The 24,810-nt window shown below is 43.3% G+C and overlaps 1 protein-coding gene across 1 annotated transcript in view; it reads right to left on the minus strand.

The window, feature by feature from the left end:
• Nucleotides 1-24,810, minus strand: part of LOC120993837 (zona pellucida-like domain-containing protein 1) — a 155,740-nt gene that overhangs the window by 109,023 nt on the left and 21,907 nt on the right. Inside the window, exon 2 of the mRNA XM_040422304.1 lies at nucleotides 1,292-1,512. Within this exon, the coding sequence (XP_040278238.1) occupies nucleotides 1,292-1,512 (221 nt within the window). The remainder of the gene's footprint in view (nucleotides 1-1,291; nucleotides 1,513-24,810) is intronic.

Raw genomic sequence — 24,810 nt, forward strand, 5'->3', positions numbered from 1 at the left:
GGACTTCCTCCAGGAGAATAACATCATTCTTTTGGCCCATCCTGAGTGTTCCCCTGATCTAAATCCAATTGAGAACCTTTGGGGATGTATGGCAAGGAAAGTTTACAAAAATGGACAACAGTTCCAGACAGTAGATGGCCTTCGTGCGGCCGTCTTCACCACTTGGAGAAATGTTCCCACTCACCTCATGGAAACGCTTGCATCAAGCATGCCGAAACAAATTTTTGAAGTGATAAACAATAACTGTGGAGCTACTCATTAGTGAGTTCATGTTTGGAAGTTGCATTTCTGTTTTGGGGGGTTTATTTTTTTTTTTGGAGGTGTGCTCCTAAACTTTTGATCAGCTGAAAAACAGCCTGTTTCAGTTCATTCGTTGTTTTCATTAAATTGAATGCTCAAAAAATGTTTTGTCTCACTCCCATTTCTTCTTGTTGCATGTTGAAGCTCTACTTGGAATCTTGTTAAAATCCAGCCATGCTAAATATGATTTTTTGCCTTTTTTCAAGTGGTCTTAAACTTTTGATCAGGACTGTAGTATCCAGAATCCCAAAAATATGTAAACTGGTATTCCAAAAAGATGCTATCATGTTGTGTTCTGATAAATAGTGCAAACATCATTCAGAGTAACAGTATCATGCAAAACATTTCATATATTGTCTAAATAAATAATGGCATACGGTGTCTACATACAGTATATAGTCTAATACAATGGCCAGTTAAATAGTGTTGTACAGCTGTCAATCAGCTTCCAGATGCATCAGTGTCATGCATCATCCAGATAAATGTAGTCATATTCTGTCCAAAGAATAGTGTCATACAGAATCAGTACATAAAAACACATAGGCACCACAATTTTTAGAATGTAACCTTTAACTTGCCTTTACATAAGGGGTATTCCCACCTTGGTCTCATGGCCAAGATAGGAATAATCACAGTAGGCGTCTGCTGAGGGTATATGGAGTTATGGAAACATCTAAGCAGGGTGTCCTTCACTGTTTCCATAACTCTCATAGCAGTGAATAGAAGCTAGGCAAACAGCACTGGGGAGTTACGGACACAGGGTTGCTTGCTGTGCTATGTTTTTTGTGTAGTTCCCATTCACTGCAACAGGAGTGATAGAAACAGCAGAGTGCAGGCCACTCCAGTATTTCCATAACTCCATATCACCCTGGCCAGCACTTATTGCGGTTATTCCTATCTCAGCCATGAAAGACCAAGAAGAAAATAACTCTTTAAAATAGTAGTTCACACAATTTGAATGTAGATATAACTGCTAAAAAGTGTAGCTTACCACTAGGTTATTTGCACAAGCTTCCAAGGTGCTCAGGTTGATGGTAAAAATAACCACTGCAGGGAAGGTATTATTGTTTATGAAGCCTCTGCAATGAGCATCTCCATGTTTCCCATTAAGTGATAAGTCTGTTTCAGAATAACCGGAAAAGAGAACTGTGCAAAAGTTTATCTTCATGGTTATTGTCTGCACGCCACAGTAGACACTGATATCTCTTTCCGCTGAAAACAACAAAAAGAAAAAGTAAAGAGCAAATAATGTGCTGAAAATTTAGAAACCGATAAATATCTTACTCTTGTCCCACAACCATGGACAAAATTCCTTTATACGATTTGGAACACATGGAAATGTTTGAAGGAGAACAATATATCACAAAGAAATAGAAATGGCAACCACTTATGCATTTAACACATTGCCTGTAATTGCAGAGAGCATGTATATGATTTGTGTTTGGCTGAGGAGTCAAAATAGCAATAGCAATAGCAAAATACAAATAAAAATTAAAGGGGCCCTGTCAAACATAAATTATGAAAACTACCTATAAGAAAAACGGTCTTTGTTACCCATAGCAACCAATCACAGTGAAAAAGATGAGATGAAAGCTGTGCTGTGCTGTGAGAGGTTGCTATGGTCAACAAATAATTTTTTTTTGTTTTTCTTTTAAGGAGTTTTAATTGCTCCTATAGTTTAAAAACTAAAGAGGGGGAATAATCATGCGTGCAGATCCCCCTAACTCAACTCGAATTGATTCACAGTTCTCTGTATATAAAGAAAAACCCGTCAATCAAATCCAGCTTGGCAGAAGACCATTGAGCCATCTTTAGCACCAGTGACCCAATTTTAGGGACCAGTTCAGGTCTGAAGTCACTTTGTGAGGCTTACATAATAGAAACCACCCAAAAATGACCCCATTCTAGAAACTACACCCCTCAAGGTATTCAAAACTGATTTTACAAACTTTGTTAACCCTTTAGGTGTTGCACAAGAGTTATTGGCAAATGGGGATGAAATTTGAGAATTTCTTTTTTTTTGCAAAATTTTCCATTTTAACCCATTTTTTCCACTAACAAAGCAAGGGTTAACAGCCAAACAAGACTGTATCTTTATTGCCTTGACTCTGCCGTTTACAGAAACACCCCATATGTGGTCATACACTACTGTACGGCCACACGGCGGGGCGTAGAGGGAAAGGAGCGCCGTGTGGTTTTTGGAGGGCTGATTTTTATGGACCGGTTTATTTACACCGTGTCCTGTTTCAACCCCCCTGATGCACCCCTGGAGTAGAAACTCCCTAAAAGTGACCCCATTTTGGAAACTACAGGATAAGGTGGCGGTTTTGTTGGGACTATTTTTAGGATACATATGATTTTTGGTTGCTCTATATTACATTTTTGTGAGGCAAGGTTACCAAAAATTGAAATTCTGAAATTTCATCTCTATTTGCCATTAGCACTTGAGGAACACCTAAAGGGTTAATAAAGTTAGTAAAATCAGTTTTGAATACCTTAAGGGGTGTAGTTTCTTAGATGGGGTCACTTTTAGGGAGTTTTTACTCTAGGGGGGCATCAGGGGGGCTTCAAAAGGGACATGGTGTCAATAAAAAAGGCCATCAAAATCGGCCTTCCATAAACCATGTCGGTCCTTTCTTTTTGTGCCCTGCCTTTTAGTGATACAGCAGTTTACGACCACAAATGTGGCGTTTCTGTAAACTGCAGTATCAGGGTAATAAATATTAAGTTTTGTTTGGTTGTTAACCCTTGCTTTGTTACCGGAAATAACGGATTGAAATGGAAAAGTGCCAAAAATAGCTGTTTTGGCACCGTTTTAAAAAATTTTTTTGGACCGTGTTAATTTGGGGGGTTAGGTCATGGGGTAGTTTTATAGAGGAGATTCTTACGGACGCGGCCATATCTAATAAGTCAACTTTTTTTACAATTATTTAGGTTTTAGACTATATTATCCTTTTTGATACAAAATAATTTTTTTTGTATCTCTAAAGTCTGAGTCTTTATTATTATTATTTTTTAGCCGATTATCTTATGTGGGGGCTCATTTTTTGCGGGATGAGGACGGTTTTATTGGCACTATTTTGGGGGCAATATGAATTTTTTATCGCTTGCTATTAAACTTTTTGTTATGTAAGGTGTCAAATAAAAATCTTTTTTTGCACCGTTTTTTTTTTTTTTTTTTTTCGTATTAATCTTGGGGGTTGGGTCATGGGGTATTTTTATAGAGGAGATTATTACCGACGCTGAGATACCTAATTTGTATACTTTTAATAAATTATTTTTGTTTTTACAATTTCTTTGGGCGTCTCAAGTCTGAGAACAAGTTTTTTTTATCCGATGTCAGTAGCTAAATTGGGATATAAATGTAATACTCCATGGAAGTGTGGTACTCCCTGAAGCAACCAATAATGCAGAGGCCCGGATGATCGGGGCACGTGTCACATTGAGTAGTGGTGTCCTTCCGTATCCCCCTCCTGTGACACACTCTGCACCTTTTTTGGGTTCGTCCTTTATTTCCAGTATGGGGGACCACACCTGGAAAGTGTTGGCCAGGGACGTTGCGGGCGCCTCCAGTTCCCGAGGTACTCCGGCCTGCTCTTTCCCGGTCCGAAAAGATCAAGTCCTTGAGGACTGCCTCATAGAACTGAAGGAATGTCCCTGTGTTGCCAGCGCTCTGGGACAGCACAAGAGAGTTGTACATGGCAACCTGCACCAAGTAGACCGCAACTTTTTTGTGCCATGCCCGGGTTTTGCGCATGGCATTATATGGCTTGAGGACTTGATCAGAGAGATCAACTCCTCCCATATACCGATTGTAGTCGACGATACAATCGGGTTTGAGGACCGTTGCCGCGGTACCTCACACAGGGACAGAGGTGATGCCGTTACCATGATATGTGGACAGTACAAGGACATCCCTCTTGTCCTTATACCTGACCAGCAACAGTTTTCCAGTGGTAAGGGCACGGGTCTCACCCCTGGGGATAGGTACCTGGAGGGGGAGGGTAGGGAGGCCGCGTTGATTTTTCCGCACGGTCCCACAAGCGGAAGTGGATCTGGCGGCAAGGGACTGGAACAAGGGGATACTAGTATAAAAGTTATCCATGTAAAGGTGGCAACCCTTATCTAGCAGTGGGTGCATAAGGTCCTACACAAGTTTCCCGCTAACACCCAGAGTGGGGGGACATTCTGGGGGTTGAATACGGGAATCTCGCCCCTCGTATACACGAAAATTGGAAGTGTACCCTGAGGTACTCTCACAAAGTTTGTATAGCTTCATGCCATACCTTGTCCGCTTTGAGGGAACATACTGGCGGAAAGTGAGTCTCCCCTTGAATGCAATGAGAGACTCATCAACCGCGACCTCCCTTCCAGGTACATAGGCCTGTACAAATTTGGCCCCAAAGTGATCGATGACCGGCCATATCTTATACAGACGGTCATGGGCAGGATCACCTCGGGGGGGACATGCTGCATTATCTGAATAATGCAGACATTTCCGGATGGCCTCAAACCGGGATCGTGTCATGGCCGTACTGTAAAGTGGGGTCTGGTAGAGGACGTCCCCCCTCCAGTATTGCCTGACACTAGGTTTGTTGACCAGGCCCATGTGCAGCACGAGGCCCTAAAATGTCCTTATCTCGGCTGCACTGACCGGCGTCCAGCCACTGGGCCTAGCCAAAAAGGAGCCCGGGTGTTGAGCAACGAACTGTTGGGCGTACAGGTTCGTATGCTCCACCATTAGATTTACCAGTTGGTCACTGAAAAAATGACAAAAAAAGTAATATTCAGTGAAGCCCACTGTGGAAATCTGGATTCCTGGTTGGCCTACAAAATCAGGAATCACGGGCTCATATCGCTCTGGGGTACACCAGACAAGTTCACCGGCAGGGGGCTCCGGTGGATTTAACTGGTGGGCCGGAAAACTAGTACGAGCCCCAGAGCTGCTCGTACTATGGTGGGCCACAGGGTCCCTAACATGGTGGTCCCCTTGATCCGCCGCCTTGGGGGCTCATCATCATCGCTAGATGATGATAGCGATGATGAGGAGGACGTGGATGACAACAGGAAAGTGGGGTCATCCTCGTCCTCACTGGGACTCTCGGACTCGGAGGCAAACTCGACTCGGAGGCAAGCTCGGCGTATGCCTCCTCGGCCGAGAACATCCGGCGGGCCATAGGGGAGTGTGTGTCTGCGTGTGTATGTGCGTGTAAATCTTTATTTGGTGTGTGTGGGGGCACGGGTGTTCGCGAACTCACCCTAAAACTAACAGAAAAAAAAAAACGAACAAAAAGGGCAAAAAATTTGAAAAATAAATTCAAAACCGCTGATCAACCATCCGAAGTTAACAGTGGCCTGACGCTAAGAGTGCCGGCCACAGTGCCGTACACACAAAAAATGCCGTACAAATGCCGTGCAAGAGTGCCGTACACACAAAAAAAATAATAATAAACCTGCACCCCAAAAAAGTTGGGGGGGCAAGCGGCAGCTGTGCTGTGGACCCCAGACACCCTACTTAGGGTGATGCAATAAAAGCTTTTTTCACACTAGCTTTCCCTTTATTATCCCTGCCTAGCCCAACCTTTCCCTATACTTTCCTTAATTACCTGCTAATCAGATGAGGGGTACTGGGGCACAAATCGGGTCCTGGTGGGCAAGGGGCACAGATGGGGTGATGCTGGCACAGATCGATGACGACGTGTAGGCAGCGCTCCTCTCTCCTCCGCTCCAGGACACAAAAGGAGGAGGAGAGGAGCGCTGGCAACATTTGAATCTCCCGCCGGCCCGCCCACCAACCAATCAGAGACGATTCTGAGAGGTGATGTCACCATCACCTCTCAGGGTCGCAGGATGGTGATTGGTGGGGTAAAATCACACCACCGATCACCATCCTGTTCCAGGTTATCGGGTCACCAGAGACCCGAATAACCCGGAAATGCAAAAAACCGCAGGTCTGAATTGACCTGCGGTTTTCTGCGATCGCCGACATGGGGGGTCACAGGACCCCCGGCGCATCAAGCCAAGGTGCCTGCTCAATGATTTCAGCAGGCACCGGGTTCCGATCACCGCCCGCCGGGCGGCGGTGATCGGAACCATACATGACGTACCGGTACATCATGTGTCCTTAAGTACCAGGACAACATGACGTACTGGTACGTCATGTGTCCTGAAGAGGTTAAACACACAAAAAAAAAAGAAATTCCAACCATGTGGATATGGAATAAACAGAAACTGACAATTGAGGCCTGATGCCTATTTTCACATGAACACAGACAAGTAAATTGTTGATCTATTCTGTGTATTGGTATACTGATAACCTATATGCTTGTTTAATTAAATTGGACAATCTCTTATATGTTGGTTTAATTAAATTGGACAATAAAAAATAAAAAAATTCCAACCATGTGGATATGGAATAAACAGAAATGCATGATTGAGGTCTGATGCTTATTTTCATGTTAACACTCACAGGTAAATTGTTGCTCTACCCTGGGTATTGGTGTTCTACATGCTGGTTTTATTAAATTGAACAATAAAAAAAATATGAAATTCCAACTGTGTGGATATTAAATAAATGGAAATGGATGACTGAGGCCCAGGCCTGATGCACAATTTCACATTACTACTTGCAGGTAATTGTTGCCCTACTCTGGGTATTGGGGTACTGATCACCCACAGTATATGCCAGTTTAATTAAATTCAATACCCTCTCCCCCTCTAAAAAAAAAAGAAAAAAAAAAGAAGAAAATAGTAGAACTGTGTGTCTGGAGATTAGAAATAGATTTAGCTTTAATTTTTTGTTCTCAATCACTAATATATACGATTTTCAAACTAAAGCAAAAAATATGTGAGATAACCTGACACCTGCTAGATTGATGGTAGAACACATGTTGTACAGTTTTCTCTTATTCCACAAACCCCCTTCCCCCCAAATAAAAATAAAAATAAAAAAGGTTTCTGAGAAAACAGAAAGAGAATGAGAGGATTTCCTTGGAAGTAGCTGCTTTTGAGGTTTGCAATAGCTGCAGATGTGCTAGCTGCACAGCCAGGCGCAGATCCCCTCTTCTCACTCCCTGGCAGACAGCTTCCCTGCTTGCTACTATTCTACACTCACAATTCTTCTTGTTCTTTATAATTCTAGTCTTTCCCTTTACTGTCCCTGGGAGTAGAATACAAGCTTGATTGATTTCTGACTGTCCCTGACTCCCTAAGATAGTTTTCTGGCAAACATTGCTACACCCAACCACCTTCATTCACAGCCCAGCACAGAATGACATTCTGCTCTTTCTGCTAGGGCACCTGCTGCAGCACTTATTGGCTCATCCAGGCTGTCTGTTAGCCTGGGATTAAATCAGGGCAAGCCGTCCCCCCTTTTCCTCTCTGAAGTATGTGAGAACCCTTCTTTTTCCTCCTTAGTGTTTTTTCCTGCTGACATGTTCATTAAAATGACGCAATGTGTCGTTTTGGTGGATTCATCCAAAATTAGCCTGAAAAGATTTGGGTTCATCTGCCATCGAAAATTTGAAAAGTTTGGACCAAACTGGGTTTGGTCCGAACTGGTTCGTTCATCCTTAATTAGTAGTAGCAGCAGTAGTATCATTACTTGTTATCTGCATGCTCTATTAGAGAAAATTCTAAAGTTAAAATGGGAAAACCAATTATAGTATGTTTTACCTATGTATCAGAAAAACATGGTTTATTAGAAAAAAAATATCTGCAAGATCAAAATAAAAGTTGTTCTAGATTTTCCTAATAATATACCTTACATAGGAAAATGAATGCAAGTTAAGGATCAATAAAGTAATATATAACTGAGCATGAAAGCATGCAATGAAAAGTATATTATGAGATATAAAGAATGTTCAATATAAGTGAAGCATCGCAGATCCAATAACTGGAACTTGATCATGTATTTGTACATAACTTATTTTGTTACATTCTGCACACTAAGGAGAAAATAAGAAAATATTTATACATCAATAGATAACAAATGATCTCTGCACAGCCTTCACTACTACATTACCTCTATGCTGATAAAGAAAACTGAATTGCCCTGGCCGTGAGATTTACTCTTTACCATTTTCCATCCTGAAACGTGCTTATCAGCAATTGTAAGATCTGTCATTTTTAAACACAAATGTGTATTTAAAAGCAATTATTTTGTCAGAATCCTCTTCAAACTGAAGTAAGAATAAAGCACTGTTTTTGAGAAAAAGAAAGGAACAATTTTTGCATTTTATTGTTTATTTATAACTATTCAGTCTTGATGATTTTCTTTTTTCATGGCATTGAATAGAGATGAGAAAAGTTTTGAACGTGTCGATATGGCAACGAAGTTCGGCAAGAAATTAGATTTGTTCCAAATTAATTTGTCATGAATCACTATAAATCAGGTATATACAGGCTACTCTGCCTTAGGGTACGGCCACATAGAGCAGCCGTGCTGCAGGGGGGTTGCAACCATGCTGCCATTAAAAACCGCGCAGCCAATTGGCCTGCAACTTAATTTAATTTATTAACGAAGACCACACTGTTAATGATCGCACGGCATATTTTAGGAAAACCTGATCCTTTACCATGAAGTGCAAGGAAATTTGGATTAATTTAGAATTGTAGTTTTCCTAAACTTTGGACCAAATTCAACTTCGAATGCTTCGCTTTGCTCAACACTAGAATTGAACTTCATGTGTAATACTACTTACTAGTGCAGCCTGATTTGTCCATTATCCTCTATCAACACAGTGTCACTACCAGAGTTTTGAGACGTTCTCAGAGCTCTGTTTCTCCACCCCTGTGATGATGTCACTACTAGAGCTTGGAGGAGTCCTCCCAGCTGTTCCTCCTGCGTTTGATTTCCCTGCCCTTAAATCACCCCTCCTCCTTTCTAGGTTGTGGATTATAGTTCTCATTTGAGTTGTAGCTCTTGCTTGAGTATCTTCACTTGTTAGCTATCATTTCACTGGACCTGTGTTCTGCTGCAGCAAGCACTCCGGATATTGCCAGCTGTCCTTGGATCCGTCTTCTCTGCGGCTGCAGCACCTTCAGCTAAGTGTGCAGACATTGTTGTGTACCTGTTTATTTTCTGACTGGATCTGAGGCGGCCACGGTTCCCTCCATATTCTTAGCAGGGCATCGGTGGCCGTGCCCCTTCCACTATTGTAGGGGTTACAGTGGTCATCAGTCTTAGGTACGTGGGCATGCCCCGTTCCACCATTTGGATCCGGGCATGTGCTTTAGCAGCATAGGGAGAGCTTTGAGGGTCTGACAGGGGTCACCCTTTATCCTCCCTAGTTTGGGTCCGGTCAGTAGCTCTATTAACTGTGTATGCTCTTGTTGCTCACATACAGCCGTGACATTATAATCCACCAAAACCGTCCTTTTGACATGGATCCGCTTTCTGGCCTGGTTGACCGCATGCAGGGTCTTTCTTTGGAAGTAGCGGATCTCCGTCAATCTATGTCTCAGCTTCAAGCATTGGGCTCTGCTCCGGCTCATGGAGTCTGTTGCGAGCCAAAAGGTCTCACTTCCGGAAACGTTCTCCGAGGGCAGTGAGAATTTTGTTCGCTTCAGAGAGGCATGAAAACTCCATTTTTGCTTGTGTCCCCACTCCTCTGGTAAGGAGGAGCAGAGGGTGAGGATTGTCATCTCCCTGCTCAGGGGTAATGCTCAGACTTGGGCTTTTTCGCTGCCATCAGGGGATCCCTCCCTTCGATCCGTGGAAAGATTTTTTGTGGCCCTGGGGCAGATATATGATGACCCGGATCATGTTGCCCTGGCCGAATCTAACTTACGTGTTTTATGCCAGAACAAACTGTCTGCGGAGCTTTATTGTTCTGAATTTCGGAGATGGGCAGCTGATTCAGGTTGGAATGATGCTGCACTCCGGAGTCAGTTCTGTCATGGTCTCTCAGAGAGATTGAAAGATGCGTTTGCTTTCCATGAGAGACCAACGTCCTTAGAGTCTGCCATGTCATTGGCGGTACGCCTTGACAGGCGTCTAAGAGAAAGAGACGAGACCTCTCTGTCCAGCCATTGTCAGTCTAGGGGCAGTGGTGCGGACTCATTCGGTGTGCAGGGGCCTCATCCTGTCTCGCTCCCCTCTGAGGAGGAGCCCATGCAGCTAGGTCGACTTGCCCCTGATAAAAGAGGATTTAGTCCTCAGAGTATGGTGTGTTTTTGTTGTGGGGGTATAGCTCATTTGGCAAATGTTTGTCCGTCTAGGAGATTCTTGAACTGTACTAAGAGCAATAATAAGAGAAATACCTCAAAAGGTAAATCATCATATTCTGCTTCATCTGCTACTTTGGGCAAAGTTGATGTAGGAATTGATGCTTTTCCTCTTACCTGCAGTTCCCGTTTTCTCCTGTCTGCCAGGGTGGCGCTAGAGAGCAAAGTCATTTCTTGTGAGATTTTTGTCGATAGTGGAGCGGCCGACAATCTTATTGACACTCAATTTGTAGCCATGCATGGTTTTCAGGTTTGCACATTAGAAAAGGATATACCTGTTTTTGCTATTGACTCTGCTCCACTCTCACAGAGATCCCTGAAGGGCATTGTTCACAATATCCGGCTAGCTGTAGGTGACACTCATGTGGAGGATATATCTTGTTTTGTCCTTAACGGATTGCCTTCTCCTCTAGTTTTGGGGTTACCCTGGCTCACTAGACATAACCCCACTATTGATTGGCAAGGAAGGCAAATAAATGAGTGGAGTGACTTTTGTAGAGAGAATTGTCTCACAGCGACTTTTGCAGAGGTGTCTACTAAAACTGTGCCATCATTTCTCTCTGATTTCTCGGACGTGTTTTCCGAGAGCGGTGTTCAGGAGCTACCTCCTCACCGGGAGTTTGACTGTCCCATTAACCTCATTCCCGGCGCCAAGCTGCCAAAAGCACGCCTCTACAATCTCTCACAACCGGAAAGAATCGCAATGCGAACCTATATCTCCGAGAGTCTCGATAAGGGGCATATTCGTCCCTCAAAATCACCTGTTGCCGAGGGGGTTTTTTTTGTTAAAAAAAAACATGGCTCTCTGAGACCTTGCCTAGATTTTAGGGAGCTGAACCGTATCACGATTCGCGATCCCTATCCCCTTCCTCTGATCCCAGACCTCTTCAACCAAATTGTTGGGGCCAAGGTTTTTTCCAAATTGGATTTGAGAGGCGCGTACAACCTGGTCAGGGTCAGAGAGGGGGATGAATGGAAAACGGCCTTTAATACTCCTAACGGGCATTTCGAGAATCTCGTTATGCCTTTCGGCCTGATGAATGCTCCGGCCGTCTTTCAGCATTTTGTTAATAGTATTTTCTACCATTTAATCGGGAAATTTGTATTGGTGTATCTTGATGATATTTTGATTTTTTCCCCTGATGTTCAGACCCATCAGGATCATCTTTTTCAGGTTCTGCAGATTCTGCGGGAAAATAAATTGTACGCCAAGCTGGAGAAATGTCTTTTTATGGTATCGGAGATTCAATTTCTGGGTTTTCTCCTCTCTGCTTCTGGTTTTCGCATGGATCCGGAGAAGGTCCGTGCTGTACTTGAGTGGGAGCTTCCTGAGAATCAGAAGGCATTGATGCGCTTTCTGGGTTTTGCGAACTATTACAGAAAGTTCATTTTGAATTATTCCTCTGTTGTCAAACCCCTTACTGACATGACAAAAAAGGGGGCGGATCTTTCCTCTTGGTCGGAGGAGGCGCTTGCAGCTTTTTCTAAGATTAAAGAGAGTTTTGCGTCTGCTCCCATCTTGGTGCATCCCGATGTTTCCTTACCTTTTATTGTTGAGGTGGATGCTTCCGAGGTGGGTGTGGGTGCGGTTTTGTCCCAGGGCCCTTCTCCTGCCAAATGGCGACCCTGTGCCTTTTTCTCTAAAAAAACTCTCCCCGGCAGAGAGAAACTATGATGTGGGAGATAGGGAGTTGTTGGCCATCAAGTTGGCTTTCGAGGAATGGCGCCATTGGTTGGAGGGTGCCAGGCACCCTATCACCGTTTTTACCGACCATAAGAATCTGGCATACTTTGAGTCGGCCAGGCGTATGAATCCGAGACAGGCCAGATTGTCTCTGTTCTTCTCCAGATTCAATTTTGTCGTTACATTCCGCCCTGGGATCAAAAATGTGAAGGCTGATGCTCTCTCTCGCTGTTTTCCGGGAGGAGGAAACTCCGAGGACCCGGGTCCCATTTTGGCGGAGGGGGTAGTTGTTTCTGCTCTATATTCCGATTTGGAGGCCGAGGTCCAGGCTGCCCAGACTGAGGCACCTGCCCGTTGTCTTTCTGGGAAGTTGTTTATGCCTCCTGAGCTACGTCACAAACTCTTCAAGGAGCATCATGATACTGTTCTTGCTGGTCACCCCGGGAGTAGAGCCACGGTAGATCTCATTGCTCGGAGATTTTGGTGGCCGGCTCTTCGTAAGTCGGTGGAGGGTTTTGTGGCTGCTTGTGAGACGTGCGCTCGCGCTAAGGTCCCTCGTTCACGGCCTTCAGGTTCCCTTCTCCCGTTACCCATACCTTCCCGTCCTTGGACACACCTGTCCATGGACTTTATCACGGATCTTCCTCGTTCCTCATGGAAGTCGGTGATCCTGGTGGTGGTGGACCGTTTTAGCAAGATGGCTCATTTCGTACCTTTCCCTGGTTTACCCAATGCTAAAACGTTGGCGCAAGCTTTTGTCGACCATATTGTTAAATTGCACGCATTCCCTCTGATATTGTTTCCGATAGAGGCACGCAGTTTGTGTCCAGGTTCTGGAAGGCTTTCTGTTCTCGCCTGGGGGTTCGGCTGTCCTTCTCTTCTGCTTTTCACCCGCAGTCGAATGGTCAGACTGAGCGCCTCAATCAGAATCTGGAGACATATTTGCGCTGTTTTGTGGCAGAGAACCAGGAGGATTGGTGTTCATTTCTCCCTCTTGCTGAGTTTGCTCTGAACAACCGTCGTCAGGAATCTTCTGATAAGTCACCATTCTTTGGTGCATATGGGTTCCATCCGCAGTTTGGGACATTCTCGGGAGGGGCTCTTTCTGGTTTACCTGAGGAGGAGAGATTTTCCTCGTCCTTGTCTACCATTTGGCAAAAGATTCAGAGTAATCTTAGAAAGATGAGTGAGAAGTATAAGTGTGTGGCTGATAAGAGACGTGTGCCTGGTCCAGACCTGAATGTGGGTGATCTGGTGTGGTTGTCTACAAGAAATATTAAACTGAAGGTTCCCTCCTGGAAATTGGGTCCCAAGTTTATTGGGCCTTATAAAATCTTGTCAGTCATCAATCCTGTTGCCTTCCGTCTTGATCTTCCACGGGTTTGGAAGATACATAATGTATTTCACAGATCTCTCTTAAAACCATATGTCCAGCCCACGGTACCCTCCTCTTTGCCTCCTCCTCCGATTTTGGTTGATGGCAATCTGGAGTTTGAGGTTTCCAGAATTGTGGACTCTCGCATTGTCCGCGGTTCTCTTCAGTACCTCGTTCATTGGAAGGGTTATGGTCCTGAGGAGAAGATGTGGGTTCCGGTGTCAGACATTAAAGCCACTCGTCTCATCAGGGCATTTCATAGGGCTCATCCTGAGAAGGTGGGTCCTGGGTGTCCGGAGTCCACCCGTAGAGGGGGGGTACTGTCACTACCAGAGCTTTGAGACGTTCTCACAGCTCTGTTTCTCCACCCCTGTGATGATGTCACTACTAGAGCTTGGAGGAGTCGTCCCAGCTGTTCCTCCTGCGTTTGATTTCCCTGCCCTTAAATCACCCCTCCTCCTTTCTAGGTTGTGGATTATAGTTCTCATTTGAGTTGTAGCTCTTGCTTGAGTATCTTCACTTGTTAGCTATCATTTCACTGGACCTGTGTTCTGCTGCAGCAAGCACTCCGGATATTGCCAGCTGTCCTTGGATCCGTCTTCTCTGCGGCTGCAGCACCTTCAGCTAAGTGTGCAGACATTGTTGTGTACCTGTTTATTTTCTGACTGGATCTGAGGCGGCCACGGTTCCCTCCATATTCTTAGCAGGGCATCGGTGGCCGTGCCCCTTCCACTATTGTAGGGGTTACAGTGGTCATCAGTCTTAGGTACGTGGGCATGCCCCGTTCCACCATTTGGATCCGGGCATGTGCTTTAGCAGCATAGGGAGAGCTTTGAGGGTCTGACAGGGGTCACCCTTTATCCTCCCTAGTTTGGGTCCGGTCAGTAGCTCTATTAACTGTGTATGCTCTTGTTGCTCACATACAGCCATGACACACAGCAGTGCATGCCCCATACACATGTTCTGTAAAAATCCCTCCACCTCGCCCGCCTATATACAAATGTGTGAAAGTTGCAGTGTGCAAGGATTGTCTATATATATAAGCTTCCGACACTCCCTGCACATCTCAAATTTTACAGCACTTGCACAGACACTACTAAAGTGGATAGCTATAATCTTAACATGGCACATGTGTGAGATGAGTGCTACTGAATTGATAGAGAACAGCATACAGAATTTATTTAATATGCTTACCCACCAGAATGGAGTAGCACAGATGAACAGACAAAGCGGACACCACTAGTAACATCAGTTTTTAATAACTGTTAATTGAAAAAATAAATTCTCTTCTTCATAAGATCAAATATAAATGCATTGGTGGCACAACCCCTCTAAGAATAATTAATAGGCTGTGCATGAACAACATAAAGTGACATTTTCCTCATACAAACAGCCATATTATAGCGTTGTTTTGAAGCTATAATAGAAGATGCTGTAAAAGAAAAAAGTTCATCGGCCATAAGATATTTTCTGTTGGACTCATGCTGAAAAAATGTATGTTCCATTGCACTTAGTGATAGAACAACATCGGCTGGGGCATTTTCGCGAACGCGAATGCCCGTTCGCGGTCAAATGTTCGTAAACTGCACGTTCACGGTGGGCCCCATTCATTTTAATGGCAGGCAAACCTGAAAAACCTTCAGGTCATATTTTCAGCCACCAAATACTTACTATAAGTGAACAAATCGTCCCACAACATGGGCAGTGACACACAAAAAATATGTATTTTAAATCAGGGGTCATTTTTTTGCATCTTAACCTCTTAAGGACTATTTCACCTTAAGGACCAGGCTATTTTTTGCAAATCTGACCAGTGTCACTTTAAGTGCTGATAACTTTAAAACGCTTTGACTTATCCAGGCCATTCTGAGATAGTTTTTTCTTCACATATTGTACTTCATGACACTGGTAAAATGAAGTAAAAAAAAATAATTTTTATTTATAAAAAAAATACCAAATTTACCATAAATTTGTAAAAGTTTCAATTTCTCTACTTCTATAATACATAGTAATACCTCCAAAAATAGTTATTACTTTACATTCCCCATATGTCTACTTCATGTTTGGATAATTTTGGGAATGATATTTTATTTTTTGGGGATGTTACAAGGCTTAGAAGTTTAGAAGCAAATCTTGAAATTTTTCAGAAATTTTCAAAAACCCAATTTTTAGGGACCAGTTCAGGTCTGAAGTCACTTTGCGAGGCTTACATAATAGAAACCACCCAAAAATGGCCCCATTCTATAAACTACACCCCTCAAGGTATTCAAAACTGATTTTACAAACGTCGTTAACCCTTTAGGTGTTCCACAAGAATTAATGAAAATCGAGATACAATTTCAAAATTTCACTTTTTTGGCAGATTTTCCATTTTAATATTTTTTTTCCCTGTAACAAAGTAAGGGTTAACAGCCAAACCAAACTCAATATTTATGGCCCTGATTCTGTAGTTTACAGAAACACCCCATATGTGGTCGTAAACCACTGTACGGGCACACGGCAGGGCGCAGAAGGAAAGGAATGCCATATGTTTTTTGGAAGGTAGGTTTTGCTGGACTGTTTTTTTTTACACCATATCCCATTTGAAGCCCCCCTGATGCAACCCTAGAGTAGAAACTCCATAAAAGTGACCCGATCTAAGAAACTAGACCCCTCAAGGTATTCAAAACAGATTTTACAAACATCGTTAACCCTTTAGCTGTTCCACAAGAATTAATGGAACATCGAGATACAATTTCAGAATTAAAATTTTTGGGCAAATTTTCCATTTTAATCAATTTTTCCCAGTAACAAAGCAAGGGTTAACAGCCAAACAAAACTCAATATTTATGGCCCTGATTCTGTCATTTACAGAAACACCCCATATGTGGTCGTAAACAGCTGTACGGGCACACGGCAGGGCACAGAAGGAAAGGAATGCCATACGGTTTTTAAAAGGCAGATTTTGCTGGACTGGTTTTTTTGACACCATGTCCCATTTGAAGCCCCCCTGATGCACCCCTAGAGTAGAAACTCCAAAAATGTGGCCCCATTTTAGAAACTACGGGATAGGGTGGCAGTATTGTTGGTACTAGTTTAGGGTACATATGATTTTTGGTTGCTCTATATTACACTTTTTTGTGAGGCAAGATAATAAGAAATAGCTGTTTTGGCATCGTTTTTATTTTTTGTTATTTACAACATTCATCTGACAGGTTAGATCATGTGATATTTTTATAGACCAGGTTGTCACGGATGCGGCGATACCTAATATGCATACTTTTTTTTATTTTTGTAAGTTTTACACAATGATTTCATTTTTGAAGCAAAAAAAAAATCATGTTTTAGTGTTTCCATAATTTGAGAGCCATAATTTTTCAGTTTTTGGGCGATTACCTTGGGTAGGGTATGAATTTTGCGGGATGAGATGACGGTTTTATTGGCACTATTTTGGGGTGCGTGTGACTTTTTGATCGCTTGCTATTACCCTTTTTGTGATGTAAGGTGACAAAAAATGGTTTATTTAGCACAGTTTTTATTTTAAATTTTTTAAGGTGTTCATCTGAGGGGTTAGGTCATGTGATATTTTTATAGAGCCGGTCGATACGGACGCGGTGATACCTAATATGTATACTTTTTTTTTATTTATGTAAGTTTTACACAATAATATGATTTTTGAAACCCAAAAAAAATCATGTTTTAGTGTCTCCATATTCTGGGAGATATTTTTTTTAGTTTTTGGGCGATTATCTTAGGTAGGGTCTTATTATTTGCGGGATGAGATGACAGTTTGATTGGTACTATTTTGGGGTGCATATAACTTTTTGATCGCTTGCTATTACACTTTTTGTGATGTAAGGTGACAAAAAATGGTTTATTTAGCACAGTTTTTATTTTTTATGGTGTTCATCTGAGGGGTTAGATCATGTGATATTTTTATAGAGCCGGTCGATATGAACGCGACGATACCAAATATGTATATATTTTTTTATATTTATTTAAGTTTTACACAATAACAGCTTTTTTCAAACAAAAAAAAATGATGTTTTAGTGTCTCCATATTCTGAGCCATAGTTTTTTTTATTTTTTGGGCGATTTTCTCAGGTAGGGGGCTCATTTTTCTGCGGGATGAGGTGTCAGTTAGATTGGTACTATTTTGGTGGGCAAACGCCTTTTTGATCGCTTGCTGTTGTACTTTTTGTGGTGTAAGGTGACAAAAAAATGGTTTATTTAGCACAGTTTTTATTTTAAATTTTTTACGGTGTTCATCTGAGGGGTTAGGTCATGTGATATGTTTATAGAGGCGGTCGATACGGATGCGGCGATACCTAATATGTATACTTTTTTTTTTACCCTATTTTTTTCTAATTATTTTTTACTTTATTTGGGGAAAATGACGTTTTTGTTTATTTTTACTTGAATTTTTTTGGGGGAAAACGTAATTTTTTAAAGTTTTTTTTTTCCCGCTTTATTTTTTGTCCCACTTTGGGACTTGAACTTTTGGGGGTATATTTCTTTACAATGCATTCCAATACTTGCATTCCGGGCGGCGGTGATCGGAACAACACATGATGTACCGGTACGTCATGTGTCCTTAAGGATTCGGGAAACATGCCGTACCGGTACGTTATGTGTCCCTAAGGGGTTAAAGGGAAACGCTCAAAAATGTGCCCTGCTGGAGCTTAGAAATTTTTTATTTTAAGTGATTATGTGGCTGGAGGTATATTATACAGGTATATTATACAGGCCCCAAAAATTATGCATTCACCTGACAGAAAACAACAAGTGATTATGAGGGTGGAGGTATATTGGGAGGTCAGTGGATAACAATTTTACTGTAGGCCAGTGGTGTATAGACCTCAAAAATTATGCATTCACCTGACAGAAAAGAACAAGTGATTATTTGGCTGAAGGTATATTAGGTGGTCAGTGGATAACCATTTTACTGCAGGCCGGTGGCGTACAGCCCCCAAACATTAGGCATTCACTGGACAGAAAAAAACAAGTGATTATGTGGCTGGAGGTATATTAGGCGGTCAGTGGATAACAATTTTACTGTAGGCCAGTGGAGTACAGGCACCAAAAATTATGCATTCACCTGACAGAAAAGAACTATTGATTATGTGTCTGGAGGTACATTAGATGGTCACTGGATAAAGATTTTACTGTAGGCCACTGGAGTAGAGGCCCCAAAAATTAGGCATTCACCTAACAATCACCTGATAAGACAAGGACCATTCTTTGTTCTGGTGGTGGCGGATATGTGTGGGCTGGCATGAGGAAATTCAATTACACGTGGTCGTCACATGTGTTGAATTCCTCCGAGATCCATACCTCATTAATTTTTAGAAATGTGAGGTAGTCTACACTGTTGTAAGCTAGGCGAGTGCACTTATCGGTCACAATCCACCCTGCTTCACTGAACGCCCTTTCGGACAGGACACTCGACGAGGGGCAAGCCAAGAGTTCCAAGGCAAATTGTGCCAGCTCTGGCCACAGGTCAAGCTTGCACACCCAGTAGTCAAGGGGTTCCTCGCTTCTCAAAGCGTCCACATTGTCCGTTCATTATTGGAACAAATAATTTCGCCGAGTGTGATATACCAGTCGTCCCCCGAAAAAACTGATTGAAGCGGGGTGTTATATACAGTCCTAATCAAAAGTTTTAGACCACTTTAAAAACGGCAAAAAATCATATTTAGCATGGCTGGATCTTAACAAGGTTCCAAGTAGAGCTTCAACATGCAACAACAAAAAAATGGGAGTGAGACAAAACATTTTTTGAGCATTCAATTTAATGAAAACAACGAACAAACTGAAACAGGCTGTTTTTCAGCTGATCAAAAGTTTAGGACCACACCTCCAAAAAAAAAAACTAAACCCCCCAAAACAGAAATCCAACTTCCAAACATGAACTCAGTAATGAGTAGCTCTGCCGTTATTGTTTATCACTTAAAAAAAAAATTCTGCATGCTTGATGCAAGCGTTTCCATGAGGTGAGTGGGAACATTTCTCCAAGTGGTGAAGACGGCCGCACAAAGGCCATCTATTGTCTGGAACTGTTGTCCAATATCCATTTTTGTAAACTTCCCTTGCCATCCATCCCCAAAGGTTCTCAATTGGATTTAGATCAGGGGAACACGCAGGATGGGCCAAAAGAGTGATGTTATTCTCCTGGAAGAAGTCCCTTGTCCTGCGGGCATTGTTTACTGTAGCCTTGTCCAGTTTAAAAAAAAACAGGCGTTACCACACAGATGAGGGCCCTCAGTCATGAGGAATGCTCTCTGCAACATCTGGACATAGCTAGCGGCCGTTTGACGCCCCTGCACTTCCTGAAGCTCCATTGTTCCACTGAAGGAAAAAGCACCCCAGACCATTATGGTGCCCCCTCCACTGTGGCGCGTAGAAAACATCTCAGGTGGGATCTGCTTGTCATGCCAGTAATGTTGGAAACCATCAGGACCATCAAGGTAAAAAAAATTCTCATCAGAGAATAAAACTTTCTTCCACCTTTGAATGTCCCATGTTTGGTGCCCTCTTGCAAAGTCCAAACGAGCAGTTCTGTGGCGTTCAAGGAGACGAGGACTTTGAAGACGTTTGTTGTTTTTGAAGCCCTTCAGTCTCAGATGCCGTCTGATGGTTATGGGGCTGCAGTCAGCACTAGTAAGGGCCTTAATTTAGGTCGAGGATCGTTCAGTGTCTTGACGGACAGCCAATTGGATCCTCCGGCTCAGTGCTGATGAAATTTTTTTGGGTCTTCCACTTGACTTTTTTGTTCCATAACCCTCAGGATCATTTAAGAATTTAAGAAATTCCAAATGACTGTCTTACTGCCTCCCACCTCAGCAGCAATGGCGCACTGTGAGAGACCCTGCTTATGCAGTTCAACAACCCGACCACGTTAAAAAGGGAGAGTTTTTTTGCCTTTGCCATCACAACGTGTGACTACCTGACAGAAAATGACAATGAATCCACATCTTTGCACAGATTTGGCCTTTTAAAGGCATGTGGTCCTAAACTTTTGATCAGCTGAAAAACAGCCTGTTTCAGTTTATTCGTTGTTTTCATTAAATTGAATGCTCAAAAAATGCTTTGTCTCTCTCTTTTCTTCTTGTTGCATGTTGAAGCTCTACTTGGAACCTTGTTAAGATCCAGCCATGCTAAATATGATTTTTTGCCTTTTTTCAAGTGTCTTAAACTTTTGATCAGGACTGTACTAATATACTTTCTTTATAGTGCATTTGGGTACTGTATAGTGCATTTTCGCATGCGCGTATGCGGAAATTATATTGCCGATATTTTTTGCATTGAAAAAAATTATGAATGGAGATTGCAAATTCGAATAATACATCTGGTATGTCACTGTCCATGTTGTGGGACTATTTGTGCACTTCTAGTAATCATTTATTGGCTGCAAATATGAGCTGAAGGTTTTTCAGGTTCGCCTGCCATTAAAATGAATGGGACCCGCCGCTAACTTGCGGTTTCCGAACATTTGATGCCGTTCGTGAACCATCCCCGCAGATGTTCGTCCATCACTATATAGAACCCCTTAATTAGAGATGGCCTTGTGATTCGCCCGGCGGTCGTTTCACGGTGGACTTTGCTCGTAATGGTGCGCCAAACAGGCGAACATATGGAAATGTCCGACGGCGCCAAATTCTTTTGCATTGTGCCGAACTTTGACCCATGACACATCCATCAGGTGGGACTGGACATCCAAATGAGACTTTTCAGCACAAAACTTCTTTTAAGGACTTGTATAGGTGTGCTATCGATAGGTGTGACATACTAAGGGGTGTGATATACTTATAATATACTTTCTAACATAGAAAGTATATTATAGTGCATTTGTATTGTGCAGCAGTTGTGTGCAGTTCTGCTGCGATACCGCAGCTATACAGAGGGACAAACGCTATTGGAACAACTAATTGCAACTGGTGTAATAATTCAGTTGCCCCCCAAAAAACTGATTGAGGCAGGGGTGTGATATACCTATAATATAATTTATATATATATATATAGTGCATGTGCAGCATTTGAGTGCGGTTCTGCAGCTATACAAAGGGAAAAACGCTATTTGAAAAACTAATTGCAGCTGTTATGATATAGCAGTTTCCGCCAAAAAAACTGATTGAGGCAGGGGTGTGATATACCTATAATATAATTTCTACATAGTGCATTTGCATTGTGCAGCATTTTTTGGCGGTTCTGCTGAGATACCGCAGCTATACAGAGGGACAAATGCTACTGGAACTGCTGATTTCAACTGGTGTGATATACCAGTTGCCCCCTAAAAAAACTGATTGAGGCAGGGGTATGATATACCTGTAATATATATTGTATATAGTGCATTTGTATTGTGCAGCATTTGTGTGCGGTTCTGCTGAGATGCCGCAGCTATATAGAGAGACAAACGCTATTGTAACAACTAATTGCAACTGGTGTGATATTCTAGAGTCCCCCCAAAAAAACTGATTGACGCAGGGGTGTGATATACCTATAATATAATTTATATATAGTGCATGCGCAGCATTTGTGTGCGGTTTTGCTGAGATGCCGCAGCTATACAGAGGGACAACCGCTACTGGAGCAACTAATTTCAACTGGTGTAATATACCAGTTGCCCCCAAAAACAACTGATTGAGGCAGAGGTGTGATATACCTGTAATATAATTTATATATAGTGCATTTGTATTGTGCAGCTTTTGTGTGCGGTTCTGCTGAGCTATACAGAGGGTCAAACACTATTGGAACAACTAATTGCAACTAGTGTGATATACCAGTTGTTGCCCCAAAATAAACTAATTAAGGGGTTTGATATACCTACTTCCAGCATATACTAATTAAATGGTTCTATATACCTGCTTCCACAAATACTGCTCTTCTATAGGGACTTTGTCACAGGGTCATTTTGAAAATGAGAGGCAGAGGAAGAGGCAGGCCATTTTGCAGGGGTGGTAGGGGTCGGGCAGCTGCACCAGGCCGGAGCCTAAGTGGGAAGTTGGAGAAGGTGCGTGCCATTATGTCAAAGGACGCACCAGAGTTGGTTGAGTGGCTCACTCAGCCTTCTGCTTTTACACCCTCCTCATCCCCTGTATCAGCACCCTCCTCACTCTCTGCTGTGTGCACCCCGAAAGACACCACCACCACCATAGCCCCTCCTCTCAAGTCAGAGAAATTATTTTCCCATCAATTTCCAGACCTTACCAATGCGCAGCCATTCTTGGCATTGGATGAGGAAGAGGAGGTAGCAACGGTATGACAGTGCTTAGATCAGCCCAAGGAGGGTGGTCCCCGCTGTTGCTGCCTACTCCGAGATCTTTAATGTCAGTGGTGGTGAAGGTGACAATGATGACGTTTCGATGGACGTCACGTGGGTGCCCACAAGAAACATAGAAACATAGAAACATAGAATGTGTCGGCAGATAAGAACCATTTGGCCCATCTAGTCTGCCCAATATATCTGAATCCTATGAATAGTCCCTGGCCCTATCTTATATGAAGGATAGCCTTATGCCTATCCCATGCATGCTTAAACCCCTTCACTGTATTTGCAGCTACCACTTCTGCAGGAAGGCTATTCCATGCATCCACTACTCTCTCAGTAAAGTAATACTTCCTTATATTACTTTTAAACCTTTGCCCCTCTAATTTAAAACTGTGTCCTCTTGTGGTAGTTTTTCTTCTTTTAAATATGTAGAGGTAAACAAGGAGCAGCAAATAGGGAGGAGAAGCAGGCAGAACTTGTAGTGCACAGGAGGCAAAAAGCAGAGTGCAAATGTATCTGGAGCGAGCCATCCACCCATGCACGGTCACATCTTGCGCTCCCAGGACGCTGGCACATGGTTCCGCAGTGTGGGCTACTGACAATAGTGTTGCCATCTGCAGCCTGTGCTGTCAACGCATAGGTCGCGGTAAGCCTAACACTCACCTAAAGACGACTGCCATAAGAAGGCACCTGGCCTCCCATCACTAAGCCCAGTGGGAGCAACGCCGTCAGAACCCGCAAAGCCATACTCCCTGCGCTCCACGTCCTGCTTCTTCTCCTTCTCCTCTATCCTCCCATTTGATCTCCACTCCACCTTCCACTGTACCGTCGTCGCTTTCATCTGGCAAAAGGCAGGCCTCCGTGACCCAAATGTTTGAACGTAAAAAGTTGATGACACCGGATAACCCTCTGGCCCAACGGCCTACCGCCAGCTTGTCGGAACTGCTAGCTTGCCAACTACTCCATATAAACTGGTGGACTCGGAAGCCATTTGTGGCCATTGGAACACTGCAATGGAATGTCCCCGGAAGGAAATATTTCTCTCAGAAGTGCATCCCAGAGCTATATGGCCATGTTCAGCAGCAAGTGAATGTATCTGTCGCACAGTGTCGGTGCCAAGATACATCTGACCACAGACATGTGGTCTAGCAAACACGGGCAGGGAAGGTACATAACTTTTACTGCCCACTGGGTGAACCTTCTGACGTCTGTAAAGCTTGTAACTCGTGGCACCCATATGGATTTGGTGTTACCACCACGGATTGCATGCAGGCCTGCCTCTTCTCCTCCTCCTACTCCTTCCTCCGTTTCCTCCTTGGATGACTCCTCCTTTTCCACTGCTACCGCCTCTTCCGCTGTGTCCCTTAAGCTCCCCAGAACCTATTCGACGTGCCAGGTGAGACGTTGCCATGCTATGCTGCGGCTGTTGTGCCTGGAAGCCAAGAGCCACACCGGTCCTGCACTGCTTTCAGCTCGATCAGTGGCTAACCCCGCTCAATTTGACATTTGGTAAAGTGGTGTGCGACAATGGTGCCAATCTGCTGAGCGCACTGAAACAGGGCAAAATGACACATGTGCCATGCATGGCACACGTTCTGAACTTAGTCGTGCAGCGATTCGTTGCCAAATACCCCGGGGTCCAGGAAGTCTTGAGGCAGGCCAGGAAAATCTCTGGCCATTTTAGAAGATCTTACACAGCCATTGCTCGCCTTGCTGACATTCAGCGGCGACACCACTTGCACGTCAGACGTCTGATTTATGACAGCCCCTACGGGAGACACAGATGGATGAATATGCCCCTTCCTAAGGCTATCTTGAATGTACTCCCTCATGGCCAATCTCTCAGGCCCAGAGAGATTATACATCCGACCCTTAGGAAGTTTAGCTCCAGGGAGTAAATCGATGGCACAGTCGTATTCTCTATGTGGCGGCAAGGCCTCAGAAGCCTCCTCAGAGAAAACATCCTGATAGTCTTTA

The sequence above is a fragment of the Bufo bufo genome, chromosome 3 (assembly GCF_905171765.1).
Source record: "Bufo bufo chromosome 3, aBufBuf1.1, whole genome shotgun sequence".
Classification (NCBI taxonomy): Eukaryota; Metazoa; Chordata; class Amphibia; order Anura; family Bufonidae; genus Bufo; species Bufo bufo.